Below are 19,619 nucleotides of genomic sequence, written 5' to 3'. Positions count from 1 at the left end.
TGATATTTAAACAATATAAAATTAATAAATCTTATTGTGACGAATGCATTAAATTCCACAACTTAACATGCAATGTCTCGAGAGCTGGAGAAATTGCAGTTGTCATGGATTTACTAGAGCGTGGAAATATTAATATTAAATATTTTCATGTCATCATGGATTTGCTTTTAATATTTTAATTCATCAAAAATATCATTTTCATTAAAAACAAAATAAAAGGTTTATTAAAAGGATTTGGAATTAAACACAGTTTTATTATTCTCTTCGTTTATTGATTACATAGAGGATAATACAACTAACTTATTTTGATTACAATATAAAAAAAGAATGTCTAAATGAGAAACTTTAAAAACTAAATAGGTTAACAAAAAAAGTTGTGCAAATTTTGTAATCCAGCATTTTGTTGCAGCGCCCATTTTGGCCTTCACAACTGAAGTCGTAATCCGAATCCAATCCAAAGGGAAGTGGGTCAGATTGAGTTTTAACTCGGCAAGTCAAATAAAAAAATGTAAAAATGTGTTACTTTTACTTGGAATTCGACTACTCAATTCTTAATATAAAAATTCAATTGTTAATTCATAAACAGCGTGTGTCTGTTGACGTGATGGTTGTAGGCTACGTTTTAATTATTTCATTTTACGATTCTGACGAGACCAAAGAGCGGCGTTGTGTTCCGCAATTCAATTCATATAATTAAAAAAAAATCTTACAATTACATATAGAAAAGATAATACATTTATGTTTAAAGTATCTAAATAGTACATCGCTATAAAATCTACACGAAAGTGATTATATTAAGAATGTTAAATATAGAGATATCTAATACTATTATAAAATATTAGGGCGGCGCGACGTGGTGCAGGAGCATAAGGGTGTGACTGTTTACGCGACGTTTGTAGGTTCGATTCCCTTTTGAGGGTGTAAACTATTATTTCTTAATATTTTCATTTCTTCCACCACTCAACTTACAATACGTCGCAAAATTCGACATTTGATTTTCCGGATATTTTTACATCATGCGGATGCACAACAATTAGTCGGATTGATCAGAGTTTTATTTATTATAGATAACTATTCATTACTAATGTAATTCAAACTTATTTATTCCCTCGATACTGGTAAAATAATACGCGGCGTTATTTTCGCAACACGCAGTTACTCTAAAATTTTACTAATAACGGAGTGTCTTAACACTACGAAAAGTTAAAGTTACTTATATAATATTATATGCTAAAAATATTACATATAATAATATAAATAAAAAATTACAAACTATATTATCCATTTTCCAAATAAAACAAAATGTTCAGATTCCATATTAAAATTTAAGAAGCGAAGCATTAAAAAAAAAAGTAAAATCCAATAAATTATCAAAATAGTTAACATTGTTAAAAGGTACTTTCTATGAACAAATATCAAAAATGAGATAAGCAAATGAAAACCCTAAAAAATTTTCAACAGAAATAAACGGTAAATAACGTATAGTGGTTGCCTGTAAGAAATCACGTGCCATTGCGCATATTATGTTAAGTTATATATAGCTAATTGAAATGAAAACTTGTAAAGTGTTATATTATTATTATTAAAAACGTTACGAAATTGAAATATAAGATCCAAACTTCATAATCTTCATAATAAGAATTACAATGGATTATTCAACTTATGGTTCTTAATTTTCTAATTCTTAATATAGTAAAGAGAAATGGATACGATATATCATATATAGACTATACTTAAATAAGTAAGCAAATAATATTTTATGTAATACTTAGTATATGAACCTTATTCTAATAGACATTTAGTTTTTTATTTATGTCGAAATACTTGACAATCAACTATCGAATGATTGATGCTTTAAATAAAGAAAAATACTAAATTACATATTAAATTTAATTGGAATTGAATTGGAAATTACGTAATTGTGTTTTTTTTATTTGCATTACGAAATATGGTGAAAAGGAATTTCAATTACTTTAACATAGTTTTGCCAATTAGATCAGTTGTTAAGGAGCTGACTGATATAGAGTTTGATGTAACACTTTCTTGTCTTGTCATCTTGATTGATAGTTTGAAACAATTTTGTCAATTCATATAATTCATAGCTTCATTGCCTTATACGATGTGCAATATAATTGATAGCTTGATTGATGGATTGACATCATCTTATCAATCAATCTAACTATGGTGATGAGCGGCAGGAGGCGGGAAGCACCTCACGTGTTCGACACCAGCCCGTTCATCGTCCGCCGCAAGATGGCGGGAGAGGACGCTGAATATTTGAGAATTTAGCACCTGGAATCGTCTAATACGGTCTACCATTCGTTTTAGTGGCTGAAAAGAATAAAAATATTATTATGAATAATTTGGATATAAGGACGTCAGTAAAAGATTAAGTTGATTTGTTTTGTTGGGTTACATTTTGTCTCAAGCCAACATGAATAGCCTACAAGTAATCATATGTGTTATCATATATCTCTCAAGCCTAACTTTAAAAAAAAACTAATAAAAATATTTAATTGCTTCGTCGATACCTAATCATTAATTCTCTTTACAAAAATGTTCACCTAAAAATCGAAAGTTCTGATCTACATAGATGTACAGTACGATTATGGCTGCCCTAAAAAAGATTTTGAATTTTTGCACATTAGTCACCCGAGAAAAAATAATCAAAAGTAATAAAAAATCCTAAAATCATGTGGAACATTATTATACTCACAATGCCTTTAACCAGCTCATCTTTGCCATCAACACGTTGCACACGCAGGATGTGATAGCAGAAGTCCAGAGCATCGAACCTGCGCTGTTGTCCGAGAAGAGCGATGAGAGTACACCCGGCCCAGTGGAGGCCTTCACCGAATAACTCTCTACAGGAAGGCATTAGATTTAAATTGTATTTTTTCTTATTCATGGATAGTGGAATTTATTAGCAAACACTTTATTGAACTCAGGAAATAAAAAAAATATAAAATTAAACAACTGAAACTAAATTATATTAATTTAAAACAATTTTTACCACACGAGTCACAGAGTTGCAATATTGTTGCATTATGTCACAATTACAAAAATTTAATCCTCTGTGACATATTTTAAATTTACCTACAATATTTACAGACGTTATTAGTTAAGATAAATATATTGGTGTTACTCTGTTTGCGGGTGCAGACAGTATTAAGTTTTTATTAACTAAGGCTTGGATTTCGACTCGTAGACCCCAATTTTGTATTAGATTAAAATATTTTTGGATGAACGCTGTTTCAGAGACGGATATTGATGTGCAAAATACTTCGTCACAAGAAATGAGTAACCAAGCCCACCCGCTGGTTAGAAGAAGCTACCTAAACTGAACTTAAGAGGGAAAAAAAAACTTTGAATTGGGTGAACAGCAGCTCATGTTCACAGGAAAGAAGATCCTAAGTTCTGATCTGCATGAGTTGGACACACTTTTATTAAATACAGACATATCCCAAAATAGCACTTTTCGGGTGTCAGAGAAGGGTGTATGAAAAACGCATTATAACGCTCCATATTTTGTAATTAATATTTTGTATGCATATTTTGTATTTAAAAAAAAACTTTAAAAACTTTTATTTTTATTTCATTATATAGAAATTTCAAAAAATAGAATTCATGAGTGTTAGAGGGTTAAGAAATAAAACACAATACTCACTCGACTGTAAACTGAGTGTCACCAACTGGAATACAGTATAAGAACTGTAGAGCAGACCACAATCTGAAAAAGAAAAGAATTTTAATTTATGAACAAAAGAAATTTCAGAGAATTTGTTTAATGAGATTGTACGGCGTTAATATAATAAACTAAGTACAATTTATTTTACTTACTCAACTCAATAAATATCTCATAAAATATTATTTGCTTATTAACTTAAGCTAACGCTTCTTTCATTATTATTGTACTCTTACAATAAATATTTGCAATATAATGTGAAAACGTCACACTGCACGTTACTCACCTGTGGAATTCGGTGGTGTCGTCGGTGTGGAGGGGCGCGTGGTGAGGGGGCGCGGGCGGCGCGGGCCATTGCGGCGCGGTGAGGCAGGCGCGCAAGCGACGTAGTACTACCGCGAACAGCGACAGTCCACAGCAGAGACGTTCGCGGGTCAGTAAGTCCCCTTCCCGGGATAGTTGACTTTGCTATAAAATGAAAACAGAATTGTTTCGATAATGGGATATTCGATACATTTTTGAAGAGTTTCCCAATTCAATCATATAGGTTTCGCGATTTTGGCTCATGCTTGGTCATGTTGATTGATTGTTTGGTGACGTCAGTTGGTCTTCAAATGTATTTATATTAGTAAAAACCTATAAACAAAGATGATAAAGAGCTGGAGGCGGAAATAAATGTACGGTGTTCAGACAAGGAAAGTTATTTGTACAGGGAATTGTTAATATCATGATGTAAAAAATGTGTTAAGATTATAGGATATAAGATTATATGTTATTAGGGGACTAAATTGAAAAATATAAATATTTTTTGGTTAATTTGTGTATTCTTTCACGCCGATACCGAGAATACATTGACCGACTTCCACATCGCTCAGGTAACGAAGCTAAGCTCAACGTGGAGTTCCGCCATTCAAAACACAATGCCTCAAAAATAGGGCGGAAAATTGGGAACCGAAGCGTCTTAATGGGAGCGGAGTGTGCAAGCAATAGTTTCCTCTGTCCACACTTGGTTCCATTTGTCACCACCTGCAGTTTCCAGCATGCGCTTAATAAACAGCATGTGTGTTCCATTATTTTATTATTTAAAAAGTATGCTAATTTATATAAAGTTGCCTTTACTTAATTTTTGTCGCAACATTTATAAATAAATCATAATCCTTTATCAAAAGGACTTCATCACTTCGTCATAAAAAAAACCAAATACCTTAGCAGTGCCATATTTCTCCACATTTTGCACGATTTGTAAAGCAGAGTATTTGGTTTCTAGACGTTTCTGCTTTGTCTCTGGTTTTTCTCCCTCTGAAAAAAAAGGATTAGTCTAAAAGAGTGAATCGGAAAAAATCGTTTTTCTTAATATCAAATTTATATCCTAAAAGCAAGTTTAGTAGTATATAATATAAAAAGTAAATATCTATTTATTGTGATTCGATATACTCGAAAATCGACATTGCTGTTGGATAACGTATCCAAACTGAGCTCCCAATAATAATTAATCCATATCTCAATCTTATAATTTAATACTTTGAACGCTTACAAAAGAATATGAATATAATTTAAAAAATCATTAGAAACATGCGGAGGCAAAGCGTGTCGTTGAGTTCCGCCAATCAACACGCAATGCCTCGACAATTCAACGGAATATGGGGAACGGAGTATCTTAACACTAGGTTCCCTCTACCTACCCTGCTGTGTGCGGGATACAGCGCGAAGCTGATTTTTTAAAAACATACCTGCTGTATAAGGACGCGGTAGAATATTCTGGAAGGGTGCTGCGTGGAGCAAGTCTGTCACTTCCTCTTGACTTAAGGCCTAGAAAACAAAAGAAAGAAAAAGAGATAATAAAAAAAATACATATGAAGAATCATTACGTTAGTTACATTATTACGTTTAGCGGGATTTGAATGAGAACGTATGTCTTAGTTATCAGAGTGCTTGGACGGTAGTACAAGAGGCGCGGATATAAATTTTAATGTTTCCTAGAAAGAACTAAAGTAGTTTGTTTTCTTTTAAAAAAATAAAGCACTGAGTAGTCCTTCCTAAGCGTTGAATAGAACTTTAAAAATGCTAAGTATTATTTAGTATAGTATGATTTAGTTAATCATTTTTTTATAGCAGTTAAAATTACTATTTAAAATTATCAAAACCATAAAAGAGATACATTTTTTCTTATATATAATATTCTTTATTACATTCAACATTAAAAAAAATACATTTAATAGATATATAGATATATTATACGTATATCATGAATAATATTTTTACTTCAATTTAACTTAGATAGTTATAATGGTAAATCAAAATCACAAGTCTCATTAGAAACCCCACACAAAATTCATAAATAGAGAGTTACATCACACAAAAAATAATAATTAAAAATCACTACCTGTTCAATCAACATGCAGAACAGTATGATATTTCCAAGTTCTCGAAAAGCGTGGAACAATTCCGTTCGTGCGTCCGGGTATTGCACTATGTCGGTTAATTGGGCGTGGTAGTAGCCAAGAACTCCTAAAATAAGAGAATATCGATTATATATAAATATGTGTAATTTTTTTTGTTTACGCTTTATTAGCAGGATAGTTTAGGATTTTATTAGGACCTAGTTTCAAAACGAGCACCATCAAGTTTTCGAAATGCGTAATGGCTGGCGGGGCTCAACGACGCGCTTGTCTACCAGAGCAGGGAAATAAAATCCCCCGAGTGCTGATCAAACCTTCAACCATCGCCTGCACAATCAGAGGCTGTTTCTCTCCGCTACGATGGCCTCTAAGTTATTAAAAATTATGGGTAAAATAGAAATTATAAGTAAAATAAATATTTTCGTACAATGAGATACACAATAAAGTATAGAAGGAGAAATCCGACGACTACATTCAGTCATTAGATTCATTTGTCACTCTCCTACAAAATATCTGAAACAAAGACGAAGTCTCACTAGCTACTAAAATCATGAATCTAAATCTAATAAATATTTTATATAGAGCATAATCCCTAAAAACTCATTAAACCCATGACTGTAGTAAACGTTTTAAAAATGTTCATAGATATGCGACCAGAAGCGAGCAACTTTAACCACTAAAATCACTTACCATTAGATCCATAATCGTATCTCGGCAGTTTACAATGTCTCGGCATAGCGGCGGCAAGTGCTCGCGTAAACTGCGCTAGGGTGCCGTGTAGAAGACCCCTGGCGACGCCCAGGAGTTCGGAGACCACGACTGCCACGCCCTGGTAGCCGAGGAGGCGGACGAGGGCGTGGAGGTGCTGGGGACCTACGAAGCCTGGAAGTGAAAAAAGCTTAGTAAGGTAAAGAAGAATTTGTATACATAGGGATGTATTTGATATTTTGATTATATTGTGTTAGTTTGGTTAGAATGTCCATTTTTTTCAATATCTACATTAATTATTTATTAATGTTATAAAGCACGCATGTAATGTACCTTCTTATTTTAAATTAAATTAATTTTTTATAACTATTTCCCAAATGTCTACTGATGACAAAATTGACGAATGTCTTGTGACAACTCTCTCCGTTCCACTTACCATTATACTGTGCATACTGAGCGGAATACGCCAAGCTAAGCTGCTTGGATCCCCACAGCATGGCATGTCCGTATTGCTGAGGCTTCTCCCTTTGCACTCCAGCCGCGAACTGTATACCGCGGCATTTTACGAATCTGATTTTTAGTTAATAGTCAATATTAAATATAATAATAATAAATAAATAGTTCCAAAGTTGTAACAGTAATTAGACAGGATATCATAGTTTGAACATGTGCAGCGTGATGCTGCGTGAATCTAATTTATATACATATATATATATATTTATTTGTTTATTTATTTATTCATAACATAATACATCAAAATTTGTTTTATTCAAGGTCTTAAGCCCGATTTGGCTTGTACGACCACTACACATTTCTAAGTACATTAAAATGAAATATCATAATATTACAACCATTGGAATTTGAACTTATAATCATCTTAAACATTGTCTACGTTTTTCAATATACAAACACATTCAGAAATAAAAAAAATATCATCCATTAAGTCCGATGTTTTCACTTACCGATCAGTTGCAGCATTATAACAGTAGTTCGGCAGGAAGTCGTAGTTCAGTTCCCAGAACACGTGCAGCGTGATACGGCCGTACGGCGCTAACACGCCGTGATCGGATTCACGCAGAATAGCATCGAACTCGTCGAGGGAGAGATATCTGCTGAGGAGTTTGTGGCAGAGACGGTTGACTGCGATCAGGCCTTCTAGTTCCTGGAGATTTTGAAAATTCGTGTTAATATTTTGAATGTGTTACTACTGTTGGCGAGATTTTTTAATATTTTTAATAACTAAGTCATATGCCGATGTCCCGTTAAACCTATTATATATTGAACACTAAACATATGTTGTGAGGAGTATTTTTAGTTTGATTTATTGGGTAGAAATTATTTCCAATAAGTATACATGTATGAAAATTTTAAAACTAAAATGTAGCGTTATCTAACAATCTCATGCTCATGTGAATAGAGCGCTTGAACAGTATTCAAAAGAAGCAGATTCAAATTATGTTACACAAATAAAAACTACAGAATTAAAAAATTTTTATAAATATATATAAAAACCTAAACAAAATTTATATTTTTATATTACTTTACATTACATTTCTACACAAATGAAATATACTTACGACAACACCGGTTATGTCACCAGCTTCAAACTTAGCTACGGCCGCGTCTAGGGCGCGGTGCATATCCGCGTTTATTCTTTGCGCCACCTGTATTGTGGGAATTATAATTATAAGTTTTAACTAAAGGTTTGAGATTCGATTGTAGGTTATTATTTTACTAATAACATTCAATGAAGATAAATATCTCCGTATTTACAACTAGACTGGAAAAAGCATTTGAATCATCATAAATCATTATATTTGCACCTTACAACTCATTCCTTGCTATCAGTCTTAAGTTACAAAGGAAAACAATAAATACAATATATAAAGCATGAACTCCAATATACCAATATACATATATAACTACTTTCAAAATTTGCAAGATTTCTCGTCAACCAACACTGGACTTACATCTGAAGAAATACTCTTAATAGTCCTATAAAACAAAAGTTGAACTCCTAAAAGAGTTCGCAAACACAATACTTCCTAAACTACCAACACTTCCAACTACTTCCACCACTTCTCCACTCTACGGCGCGCACACATCGACGTACTTCATAAACTACCACCCCTTCCACGCCACTTCTATCTCTCCCCCACTCACCAGCGCGCACAAGTCGACGTGCCGGCCCAGCAGCGCGACGTGCCGCTGCCGCAGCAGGGAGGCGTATCGTCCCGCGCCGCCGCCCGTGCTGGCGCCGCGCGCCGCGCACTCTGCGCGGTAACGCTTATCTAGTAACATGCTGGGGATAGGAAGGGAAAGTTAAAGTGAAATAATTTTATTCAAAGTAAGAAGTTACATGCTTAATTTTTTAAACATCAAATAATTTACAATCAGTCCACTAAAGTTAATATCTCAAACTTGAGAAGAAGCAGCGCAAGAAACACAACAGGACTTTTTTTTTAATCCATAAAACTTGTTTGGGCTTGTGCGAATGGAACCTAATGTGTGACATTATTAAATCAGCTTCACGCTATATCCCACACATATCAAGGCAGGCAGAGGGAACCTAGTGTTGAGATGCTCCGTCCCCCCGCACTGCCGAACTCTGGAGGCATTGCGTGTTGAGTGCCACTTTTGCCTCGACACCAGGGCGAAGCGATAGGCAATAAATATAAATAAATATTTCATTTCTTGAGTGGGAATCGAACCCACAACCAGTCGCGTTAAAGTCACACTGTGTGCCTCTGCGCCACGACTGGAATTATATTTATATTTGATATGAATTCTATGCATCTAACCACGCGATCTTGAGATAAAGCACTAAAAAAAACTAAAACAAATATTCCTTCTCATACAACAAAAAGTCTATAAAGACTCACCTAGAAGCCAGCTGCTTGTAATAAGCGTAGACCAATTCGGACAACTTGTAGACAAACTGATCGAAACACAGATTGACCTCCGCCTCCACCTCGTCGTAGAGGAACTGCTTCCGGAATACTGTCAGCGCATATTGTGCTGAGTCGTTGTACAAATCCAGGGGGTAGAGGACGTATCTGAATTAAAAAATAAATTGTTAATAAAAAATATTTAGATACATATTAAAAAATGAGAGATCATGGTTTCCACTCCCATTTGAGAAAATGAAATATAAATAAAATATTTTCATTTCCTCGTTCTCGCAAAAAAATCGACTTACTCCATCATGGCCGGCTCTTTGGACTTTAGGATGTGGTCAGTCAATATCCACGGCATGGACATCTCTATGGGGAACTGGATCCTTTTTTCCATTGTGATTAGGTCGTTGCATTCTTCGTTGTGTTGATGGCGGACCGTGCATTTCTGTATGGAAGTTAAAAAAAAACTAGCACACTCAACACAATGTCAATATTCATGCAATGTCTCAAAATTTGGGCGGAAAATACGGAACGAACTGTTTCTGACAAAATTCTTAGCCTACCCTATACCGGATACAGGATAAAGCTAAAAAAATATATACATTTTGATTACATATAAAAAGTTTATTATTAATTTTAAACGACCAGAACAAGGCAAATTGCGGCGTTGAGTATAGCCAATGCCTAAAGAATGGGAATGGAGTGTTAACATTAGGGTTCCCACATTCCCTGTGCTTAACCTAATTTGTGCGGGATACGGGAGGCAATCAGGTAGATTGCAGTGTTTTAATGAGAATGGGGTTCGCAAGTACCCGCTGCCTACCCTGCTATGTACAATAATATATAAATTTATAGTAATAAAATCATTAATACTTACGTTAACCTTCCTTCCCATCGTCATTTCCAAATAGAACTCTCTGTACCAAAGTTGGGACAGATCACAGCATTTTTGTAGAGAATCTGTTGAAAAATGGTTGTTTTTGTTTTATATTTACGGAATCTTATTGGGTATACGTGGAAATAATTTAGTTATAAATTATTCAGCTTCACATTTTTATTATCAGCTGATGTGGAAATTTTTGAACATTGCACTTTTAAAAGTGAGCGAGCGTATCTTTATCTAAATGCGTTTATAACGCGATATATAATTATGATTGAGTTCGATATCCAATGGAAGGAATGAATGAGGAATATTATGAATTATTTTTTTTCGCTCTTGTAGACAAAGCGCGACGTTGAGTTCTGTTACTCAATACGCAATATCTCAAAAATCGGGCGAAAAGTGGAAAACGTAAAAAAGCCCTTTTCTTGGCGTGATCATATGGACAAGTCCTATTTCTACAGGATATTTTTATTTTTTGCCAAATTTTATGGTTATGCTACGAATATCATACAATATCATACAAATGCGGTAAAAAGGAGGTTAAATATCTTTTGATTGCACCGATTTAAAAGTTTGTTTTTTTACGCTCCAACGGATAGTAGACTTAAATATTTCATAAAAATTGACAACTTGATAGCTCTATGCGTTCTTGAGAAAAAGAATAGACGGACAAATGAACTTAGAGATAAAGAACCCTATATAAAGTTATTCTTTACATTTTCATATGCTTTAGTAAAAAAAACTCACCAGCCAAATTAAGCATATATCCCCAGTAAAAACTCTGCCTGTGGAAAGACTCAATCTGCTGCAGAGTGGCCGCGTCCAAGTCCTTACGGAGAGTCCTCCGTCCTCCCGATTTGTCCGAAATGAGGGCTTCTAACTGAGTCCTGACCATGTATAGTTGTGTGGAAGACGGTCCTAGGTTGAAATACAGATTATTTAAAATACATTTTGAGATATAAGTAACATAAAATCATATTTTATTGGGATTTTGGAGCTGGTTTTCTCCCCTACTCTACCTAAGGATTCTATGTAATTTTATGTATAATATATGGTTTATTCTATACAGCTTTAAGTGAAAGAGATAGCACATTATTAAGCCATTAATTAATCATTAATCTAAAAATGATACTACAGGTTTTTAGGTTTTTAACTTCGCGAAGATTTAGAGACTGTGTCTTTGAAAAATGTATGGCAATTTTCAACTTCCTATATCAAATAGCTTTGACCGATGCTTCTTAATAATAAGGGAAGGAAGAGTTTTATAATTTCTATATAATAACAGTAGATTTCAAAGCCTCAAACTGCTATAGAGTGGCCGCGTCCAAGTCCTTGTGGAGTTCTTCTGAACTGAGTTCTGATCAAATATAGATGGATTCGCGGTGGTTCTTGGTTAAAACACGGATTATAAAATTAAATTTATATTTACTAAAAACCAAGACTTCCCCTTCACAAAAAATCGTACCCCTACTTACCTACATTGCGTCTCGGCACTTTAATAGTAAAACTAGCCTCCGCATCCTTCTTTCCTCGCAACGCAGGGTCCTGTTGCGGTTCACAACCACGCGCCCAATCACCGCAAGTTTCGCGGACTGATACTATTATACTGGGAAGAACATTTTAAGTTAGATAAATTATTCATATGTAGAATTAAGCAGAAATAAAATATAAGGTGTTTTTTTTTACCTTGATCTATTAACTTTTTACAGACAGTTTTTTTTTATTATTATTAATCTAGTATTCACCGATCTATATATTGACGTTCGACATAACTAATAAGAAATCAATTACTAAATAATAAGATATATTATTAATGAAAAACCAAAAAAATATATTTTTTGTAAAAAAATATTTAATACTATTTACCTACCAAAAAATTATACTTTTTAGACTAACCTCCTTATCAAATCCTTCTTATTCTTAATAGCCTTCCTCAAAGGTTCCCTAAGAAGTAACTGAACAAAATCCTGGAGTTCAGCATAAATAGATCTTCTTGCAGCATCAGCGAAGACTGTCTCCATCCTCGCCATGAGAACCTGGAGACCTTTGATCATTGCTATGACTTCGATCATTGCGAACTTTTCCTCTGATGTGTAGTTGTAACGTGTTGCCTGTGAATATAGGTTTTGGGTTTGATTTCAACACGTGAAGCAGTAATGGATATACATTTTCATTATTAGTCTGAGAAGAGGCCGTCGCGACGCAGTATGACAAGCGTGTTACTGTAAACAGGTTGGTTGTGGCTTCGATTTCCATTTAGAGAAAGATTTACTTCCACGTTCTGGTACGTCTTAGCACTATATATCTTTCTGCCATATGCAGGGAAACAGCGTGAAGTAAAAAAAACTTTTTTAATTACGGATATATTTCATAACGCTAACAAAACCCACAAATGTGTCAATGTTATTTATTATACATTAATATTTTCTACATTATTTACTTTTATAGTAATTTGAAACTTAAACTCTCGTCTACTTACTCGCTCTGGAAATAAAGTAACTCAACACGCAATGCGTCAAGAATTCGGTGGAAAGTAGGGAACAATGACTTAATTAGAAACTCTGTACCTTCTCTTAACACTAAGTTCCCCAGGTTCCCTCTGTCTACCCTGCCATATGCGGAATACAACTTGAACCTAAAAAAAACTTAAATTATCCACTCACCCTTTCGTATTCCTCAGCATCAGCTGGGCATCTTGAATTGGTAGCATGATCGGTAGGATGTAAGAGTTTCCACGAACATAGTTCCGTTAAAACTGAGCACCAAGATGATAATAGTTGTAAACCACGAAGACAGAGCTCTGTGACAGCTTTGTTTTCTGTATCTGAACCTGCTTCCTTGAATGTTGTTGTCACCTAAAGCGATTGGAAATTGGAAAATTTTATATATTTCAAAGACGTTTTTAGAATTGCCGAAAACTGAAAAAGTAGTATTAAATGCGCAAAAATGTCATTTGTTGTGAAGCTCCAACTTCTAGTCTCTTTTTGATCTCTTATCGTATCTCTTTTTGTCCCAAACTTGAAAGGAAGAAACAACAATATCTTAAAAGATGTTCTGATAATTTTATCACACCTCACTTAAATATATTTTTTATATTTTTAAAATTAACACTAGGAGGACAAAAGTTATAAGCTTCGAAAACAGTTCTAAAACAGCTTTATTTTCTGTATCCGAACCCGCTTCCTTGAAAGTTAATATCACCTAAAATGATTGAATAATTCAACATAAAGCGACGGTTGTGAATTCGCTTCTCAGTTGATAGAATTAATTATTTAATATTTTTATTTTTGGTAACAAAACAAGGCCCGCCGTTGGATTCCGTCACTAAGAACACAATATCTCTAAAATTTCATCCGCGTGAGAAACAGAGTGTCTTAACTCTGTGCCAATCTTACACGCGGCATACAGCGTGAAGCAGCAAAAAAAGACAATCTTACCTCATTACTATATCTTGCTAACTCTGATATATAGTTCTGATGTTCCTCCCTTATCTGTGGTAAGTGGACCATCAGGTCAGCTTGTGGAGACGGAGGGTTCGGAGACGAGGAGAGAGGCCACCTGGAGGAAATGAGTCACAGGTTCAAGTTTTATATAAAATATATTTAATGTATCTAATATATTAAATATTACAATGCGCGGCGTTAAGTACCGCCGTCTAACAACGGATGTTAGACTGTTTGTGGAATATAGAATATAGTTGAAACAAAAATTAAATATAAGCTAAGTGTTATAGAATTATGCGACAGTGTCTGACGAGAACACAATGGTTATGTATGGACACCAGGTTTCACTCTGCCTACTCTGTTTTACTTCGTGAAGCTACTTTTTATAACATAAATAATATATGTATAAGTGAACATCGAACTCACTACCGTCAGTTTAATATCATGTAAACCACTAAGATGTAACGTAAAAGTTACACTTACTTGCTTGGATCATAGTGCTTCGATCTTTTTATATAATTGAAGGGAGCTATTTGCATGTCACCGAATAACGGAACAACTTCTAAGTTCTGAAAAAGAGATAGCCATGTATTATATATGGTGAAAGAAATAAATAGATAGAACAAGAAAAACATACATATGTAAGAAAAAATATATAGTAAACAACATAACAACATAACATTTAGTGTTATTTTCAATCGGTTCATAAATAAACATGTTATATACATATAAAGTATTTTGTTTCACTAAATTGCTGTAAAATAGTCGTTTTATCGAATTTGCTGAAATTTCAGTTTTCAATGTGTAGATATTGTCTTTAAAAACAAATTTTATTAGAAGGCAAAAGTATTTTGTATTAGTTATAAAATAATTGTGTAATTCATGCGGGCGTAGCCGCACGCGCGTCGCTAGTATTACATACATACGTATATATACGTAAAATATAATTTAAAATTATTTCAATTACTTATTCAGAGTGATAGTTATAAAATTATTCAATATTACATTACTAAAAAATAATTATTAATTTCCATTTATTTTTGTTCCATTCATAGCTATTTTAATGCTATTCTGCCACTAATTAAAATAAAAACAACATAAATAAAAAAATATATAAACCAACCTTAAAAATCCTATCAATCTTGTCCAATTTTATTTTCTTTTTCTGATCTAGTCTGTTTATATTACAAACTTCTGAATCCATCAAAAATAAGCCAAAGCCCATTACCTGAAAGAAAAAAAGAAAAGTGCTACTATAAATGTGCATTATAAATATGAAAGTTTGTGACTATCAATGATTGTTCCACTTCACACAAAAACTTAACAACAATATATGTTATATATCAGAATAACACATAAGATAAAATTAACATTACCATATTAAAGAAATTGGCTATAATATAACAATAAGTTTAAGAGGGCGACAGACTTTAGGTTACTAGTAATATATAAAAAACCACTAGTACCAGTGGGATAATAGTTAGAGACAATAGTGTTTTTTATATAATAGTAGTGAGTCTGTTCTCTCTGTACGTAATGGTTGTGGTTGTGGGTTCGATACATATTCGGGGGAATGAATTACAGAAATTATCTTTATTTCCTCACTCTATCAAGATAGTTATGGTCCACTATTATAACACAATTTTTCAAAATTACAACGACTAGATGTGTAGTGAATTTTCTCTGAAAAATTCTTCTGAAAAAATGAAAAATATATATTATATTACCTTAACAAGCATATGTTTTTCGGATGGTGTTAAATACATTTTAGTTTCATACATGTATACACATATGTTCACAACGTCGGCTAACAAGTCCTCATAACCTGACATTAAAGAAAAAATACGTAATTTAATATTTTAATTATTTACATATATTTTTTTATTCAATGAGAATGTAAACGCGACAGTTTGTTGGTTCGATTCCCACTCTAAAGAATGAAATAAATAATATTTTCTCATTCTAGTAACAAGACATAGCGCGACGTTGAGTACCGCTACTCAGCGGGAACGGAAGTGTCTTAATGGAAACCCTCTCGGCCTACATTGCTATTTGCTAGATACATTGTGAAACTAAAAAAAATAACAAAAAAACAAAACTCTCACTTACCATTTATCTTTTCCAAAGCATCCTTCACTGTATCACGTATCTTATTCTGAGTCGCTAAGAACATTGAAAGATTTTGCGATTCTTGTAGACTTTGACTGTCTGACATTACTTTTAAGAATTGGGCGGCGCTGAAAAAAAATTGTAATTATTTACCGATAATTTTATAATTCAAATTCACACTGTATTCCGCATATAGCAGGGTAACACTCCATTCATCACAATTCCAATTTACAAGGCATTATCGTGTGGCGTAACTCAACGCAGTATTGTGCCTGGCATACTTTTGAATGTGTAGGAACTCATAACCTCCATTTTTCTATTATACATAATTTTACAGTACTATGTAAATAACATAGTCTTAACACTAGGTACCTTGTCTATCCCGCTACATGCGAAATACAGCATGAAATTATTTTCTTAATTCTATTAACTCACCGTCTATAGGTAGAATAATCATTTTTCACTGAACTCTTCATGTTCTTCAACTCGTCTAGCACCGCGAACATGTTGACGAACTTGCCCAGCGTCAGTAAATAGGCCTCCGATACGAAATCTCTCCGTTTCTCCGCGTGGCAGAGGCGGCGGACTTCTCCGCAAAAACGTTCTATGGCTTTACGCTGAAAAATTGAAAAAGAAACGCTATTTTTAACCCCCGACGAAATCAAAGTATCTGTTTGTTTGTCTGTGAGATTGTAGCTCCCAATCGGATGAGCTTTGTTTTTTGTTTAAACGGCGACTCGAGTGATGTTAGCCGCGATTCATAAAATATATTTTAGATTTTTTAAGATTATCAAGATTACAATATGTTGACGAATTTACGTAATTGGATAATATTATCCAATTACGTAAATTAAGTATAGATCTTCATACTCAAATATTTGAGTATGAAGATCTATAGTAAAATAAAACCTCATAAGTGTGTTTGTCCAAAAAAGTCTTAGAACTAAAGGTATACCAATTATCTTTTATGATTTAAATGTGATATATTACAACAGTCCAAGTTTTATAAAAATAAATTTTGTGGTTTTTTAGATATTGGTATCCACGCATTTGTAATAAGACAAGTATTTGAAGTGATTTTTTTATTAAATGACATAGAATATATTTAATATGGAGAAGATTTAATAATAAACTTTTGTACAAATTTTTCAAGATATTTAAACAATTATCGGATAATTCACAAATTTACCTGAAAATACATAAACTGCAACAGTTTATCCACCTCCGGGGCAAGTACTTGGACAGTCCGTTCGTATATGTGCACTCTGTCCGGCTGTTCATTGGAGCGGGGTTGAGGTATGGCGCGGCTGCAGCAACGCCAAGTGTACAACATGACTGCATGCGCGTTGCCTTCTTCTAGAAGTTCATTCTATAAGAAAAATAAATAAAATAAAAAAAATTGAAGCCGTTGTGACACAGTGGCGCAAGCGTGTGAATATAAATTATACCTATGTCTCTAAGAAAGACATATAAAATTTTTACATCAACAAGTTCTCAAAATCAACAAATTTGAGATTGCAAATTTACATATGATCACACATGTATATGTGAACAAAATGATAAACCTTTATAGGTTTATTTTCTCCCCTCACTTTACCTTAAAAAAAACAATTAAAACTATCAGTTACAATATACCTATAATAGGTATAATATATTATATTACACTTTTGAAATAAAAATAAATACACTCACTAAATTAGCGTGAACAGTGGCCTCTTCGATATATTTGGCAATGCCAGTGACAAAGCCATTTCTATCTTCAAAGTTGGTGTCAAAGTTGGCCTGGTACAGTATGGAGCATGGTGCAGCTTCGATACAGGGTTGCTCATCTAAAAAAAAATTATTTTTAATCATTAATAAACAATCTTAAAACAATATTATTTTTTTGTCTTTGAGTAAAGTTGATGTGACAATGGGAAAGTGTCTGATTTCAAATGTGCATGACATGATGGTTGTCGGTACAATTTACTACCTTCATTTTCTTTTATTAGTAAGATATATTTTATAATATTGGTGTTACTCAAGAGTGTTTTCAACAGTAGCTTGAATTTGGTGGAAAATGTGGAGAATGTAATATGGCTTAACACTAGCTTCTCTATGCAGTATAAAATATAGCAGAATAGATAAGAATATATTTTGTCGGCAAAACTATTTATCAAAAAAAATCTAAATTTAGGTTTTTTTATTTTCTTATAAGTTATTTGGGCTATGTCTAAATTGCAAGTAAAGTGATGGTTACAACTCCAAATCTAACTTTTTAAAATGTATGTCAAGAAGCAGAATATTAAGAACAATGTTTTTGCTTTAATTGCCAGTTAATTACTTTTTTTGGCATCGGTAGAGAGAATCTTGTATCACAACACTCTGATTTACATTTTCCACCTAAATTAATTTGTATGGAGTAAGTCTTTGCTGTACTTCTCTTAGGAGAGCAGAGTATTAAAAGTAGTATAGTCATCCGCCTTTTAAGTTTTGAACCCACAACTATCATGTCCATATTTAAATGTTGTCTTTATGTACCACAACAATCTGAGTTATAAAGCAGGAAGTAAGACGACCTGTTTTAAATAAGCATTGACATGCAACAACACCTAATTAAGGATTCATTTCAGGCAAAGATCTGGTAACGAAACATAAAAGAACTGAAAATTAAGTGATAAATCATTCTTTTCTCCGCTTTCCAATCATTTTATCATTAAGTGCAAGTGGCCAAATATAACGCCACATAAAAAATTATAAAATATGTAATAAATTGCTACAAATTATATAGAAATAACGTTCCTTTATCATTTTTATTGAAGAAATAACTAATGACGAATAGCTTCCGTTATAAGTACTATAATATATAACAAATATTACTAAACCTACCGGGTAGTGTTAATTCATCCAAGACATCGACGTTGCTTAAAGCATCAGAAAGCGACACTTTTTCACTTACAGACATTTTTATTTATTATTTTATTAAAAATATATTAAGTATAACTATATAGTTATAATATAACTTTACAATTTTAAATAAATAAAAGTATCTCAGAACACTCCGAGCTTATAGAATAACAGGAAAGTGCAAATATATTGATGTTTGTATTAAAATAAACGTATTTAAATAGAAAATTAAGTAATATCTCATTAATTGCAGGAAATAATATGTATTCGCGATTAATGACAGCAAAACATTATGCAGTAGTGATGTTTAGAATGAATCGTTCAGAAAGGAATACATTATAAATCGATTTTATATACAAAAAAATAAAAAATCTCTTATTTATATACTTATTTTATTTGTTTTTAACACCATAAGATATATTTTCGAAAAATTATACTAAATGTTTATTTTAAATTATTAAATGAAAAAAAGTAAACATTTTTATAACGATTGTAAAAATATCATTATGATATCGAGCTTTCATTCGAATCATGACTAATACGGCAACGACGACGCCCACATCCGTTTAGAAATATACTAAATAAGTACATATTATACATGTTTTCTGT

The 19,619-nt window shown here is 33.0% G+C and overlaps 1 protein-coding gene across 1 annotated transcript; it reads right to left on the bottom strand.

Annotated features, from left to right (window-relative positions):
* Nucleotides 1-250: 250 nt before the first annotated feature.
* Nucleotides 251-19,284, bottom strand: Cyfip (Cytoplasmic FMR1-interacting protein Sra-1). Its single transcript, XM_085186247.1, has 28 exons — nucleotides 18,993-19,284; nucleotides 17,817-17,953; nucleotides 17,314-17,493; nucleotides 16,560-16,741; nucleotides 16,125-16,252; nucleotides 15,743-15,840; nucleotides 15,139-15,243; nucleotides 14,499-14,584; nucleotides 14,010-14,130; nucleotides 13,236-13,427; nucleotides 12,469-12,683; nucleotides 12,048-12,178; nucleotides 11,320-11,490; nucleotides 10,567-10,649; nucleotides 9,992-10,134; nucleotides 9,675-9,848; nucleotides 8,956-9,094; nucleotides 8,370-8,456; nucleotides 7,755-7,954; nucleotides 7,229-7,362; nucleotides 6,775-6,966; nucleotides 6,069-6,193; nucleotides 5,416-5,494; nucleotides 4,890-4,984; nucleotides 3,972-4,153; nucleotides 3,668-3,730; nucleotides 2,717-2,864; nucleotides 251-2,331 (listed from the first exon to the last, which is right to left on the bottom strand). The coding sequence occupies exons 1-28, from the start codon at nucleotides 19,066-19,068 to the stop codon at nucleotides 2,176-2,178; spliced, it is 3,822 nt and encodes a 1,273-aa protein (XP_085042373.1). The 5' UTR covers nucleotides 19,069-19,284; the 3' UTR covers nucleotides 251-2,175.
* Between the last annotated feature and the right edge of the window lie 335 nt (nucleotides 19,285-19,619).

The sequence above is a fragment of the Heliconius melpomene genome, chromosome 6 (genome assembly GCF_056956725.1).
Source record: "Heliconius melpomene rosina isolate 202511_hmr_F chromosome 6, ASM5695672v1, whole genome shotgun sequence".
Lineage (NCBI taxonomy): Eukaryota > Metazoa > Arthropoda > Insecta > Lepidoptera > Nymphalidae > Heliconius > Heliconius melpomene.
The sequence above is the reverse complement of the archived record's forward strand: the minus strand, read 5'-3'. Positions and strand labels throughout refer to the sequence as shown.

What these genes read in the sequence shown, in the direction of transcription:
- Cyfip (XM_085186247.1), bottom strand. Translation starts at nt 19,068, where the DNA reads ATGTCTGTAAGTGAAAAAGTGTCGCTTTCTGATGCTTTAAGCAACGTC. An exon ending in GTGACATAACCGGTGTTGTC is followed by an intron (nt 7,955 to 8,369) that starts GTAAGTATATTT and finishes CAAAATCTCCAG; the next exon opens with GAACTAGAAGGCCTGATCGC. An exon ending in TCAGTATGCACAGTATAATG is followed by an intron (nt 6,967 to 7,228) that starts GTAAGTGGAACG and finishes TTTCACTTCCAG; the next exon opens with GCTTCGTAGGTCCCCAGCAC.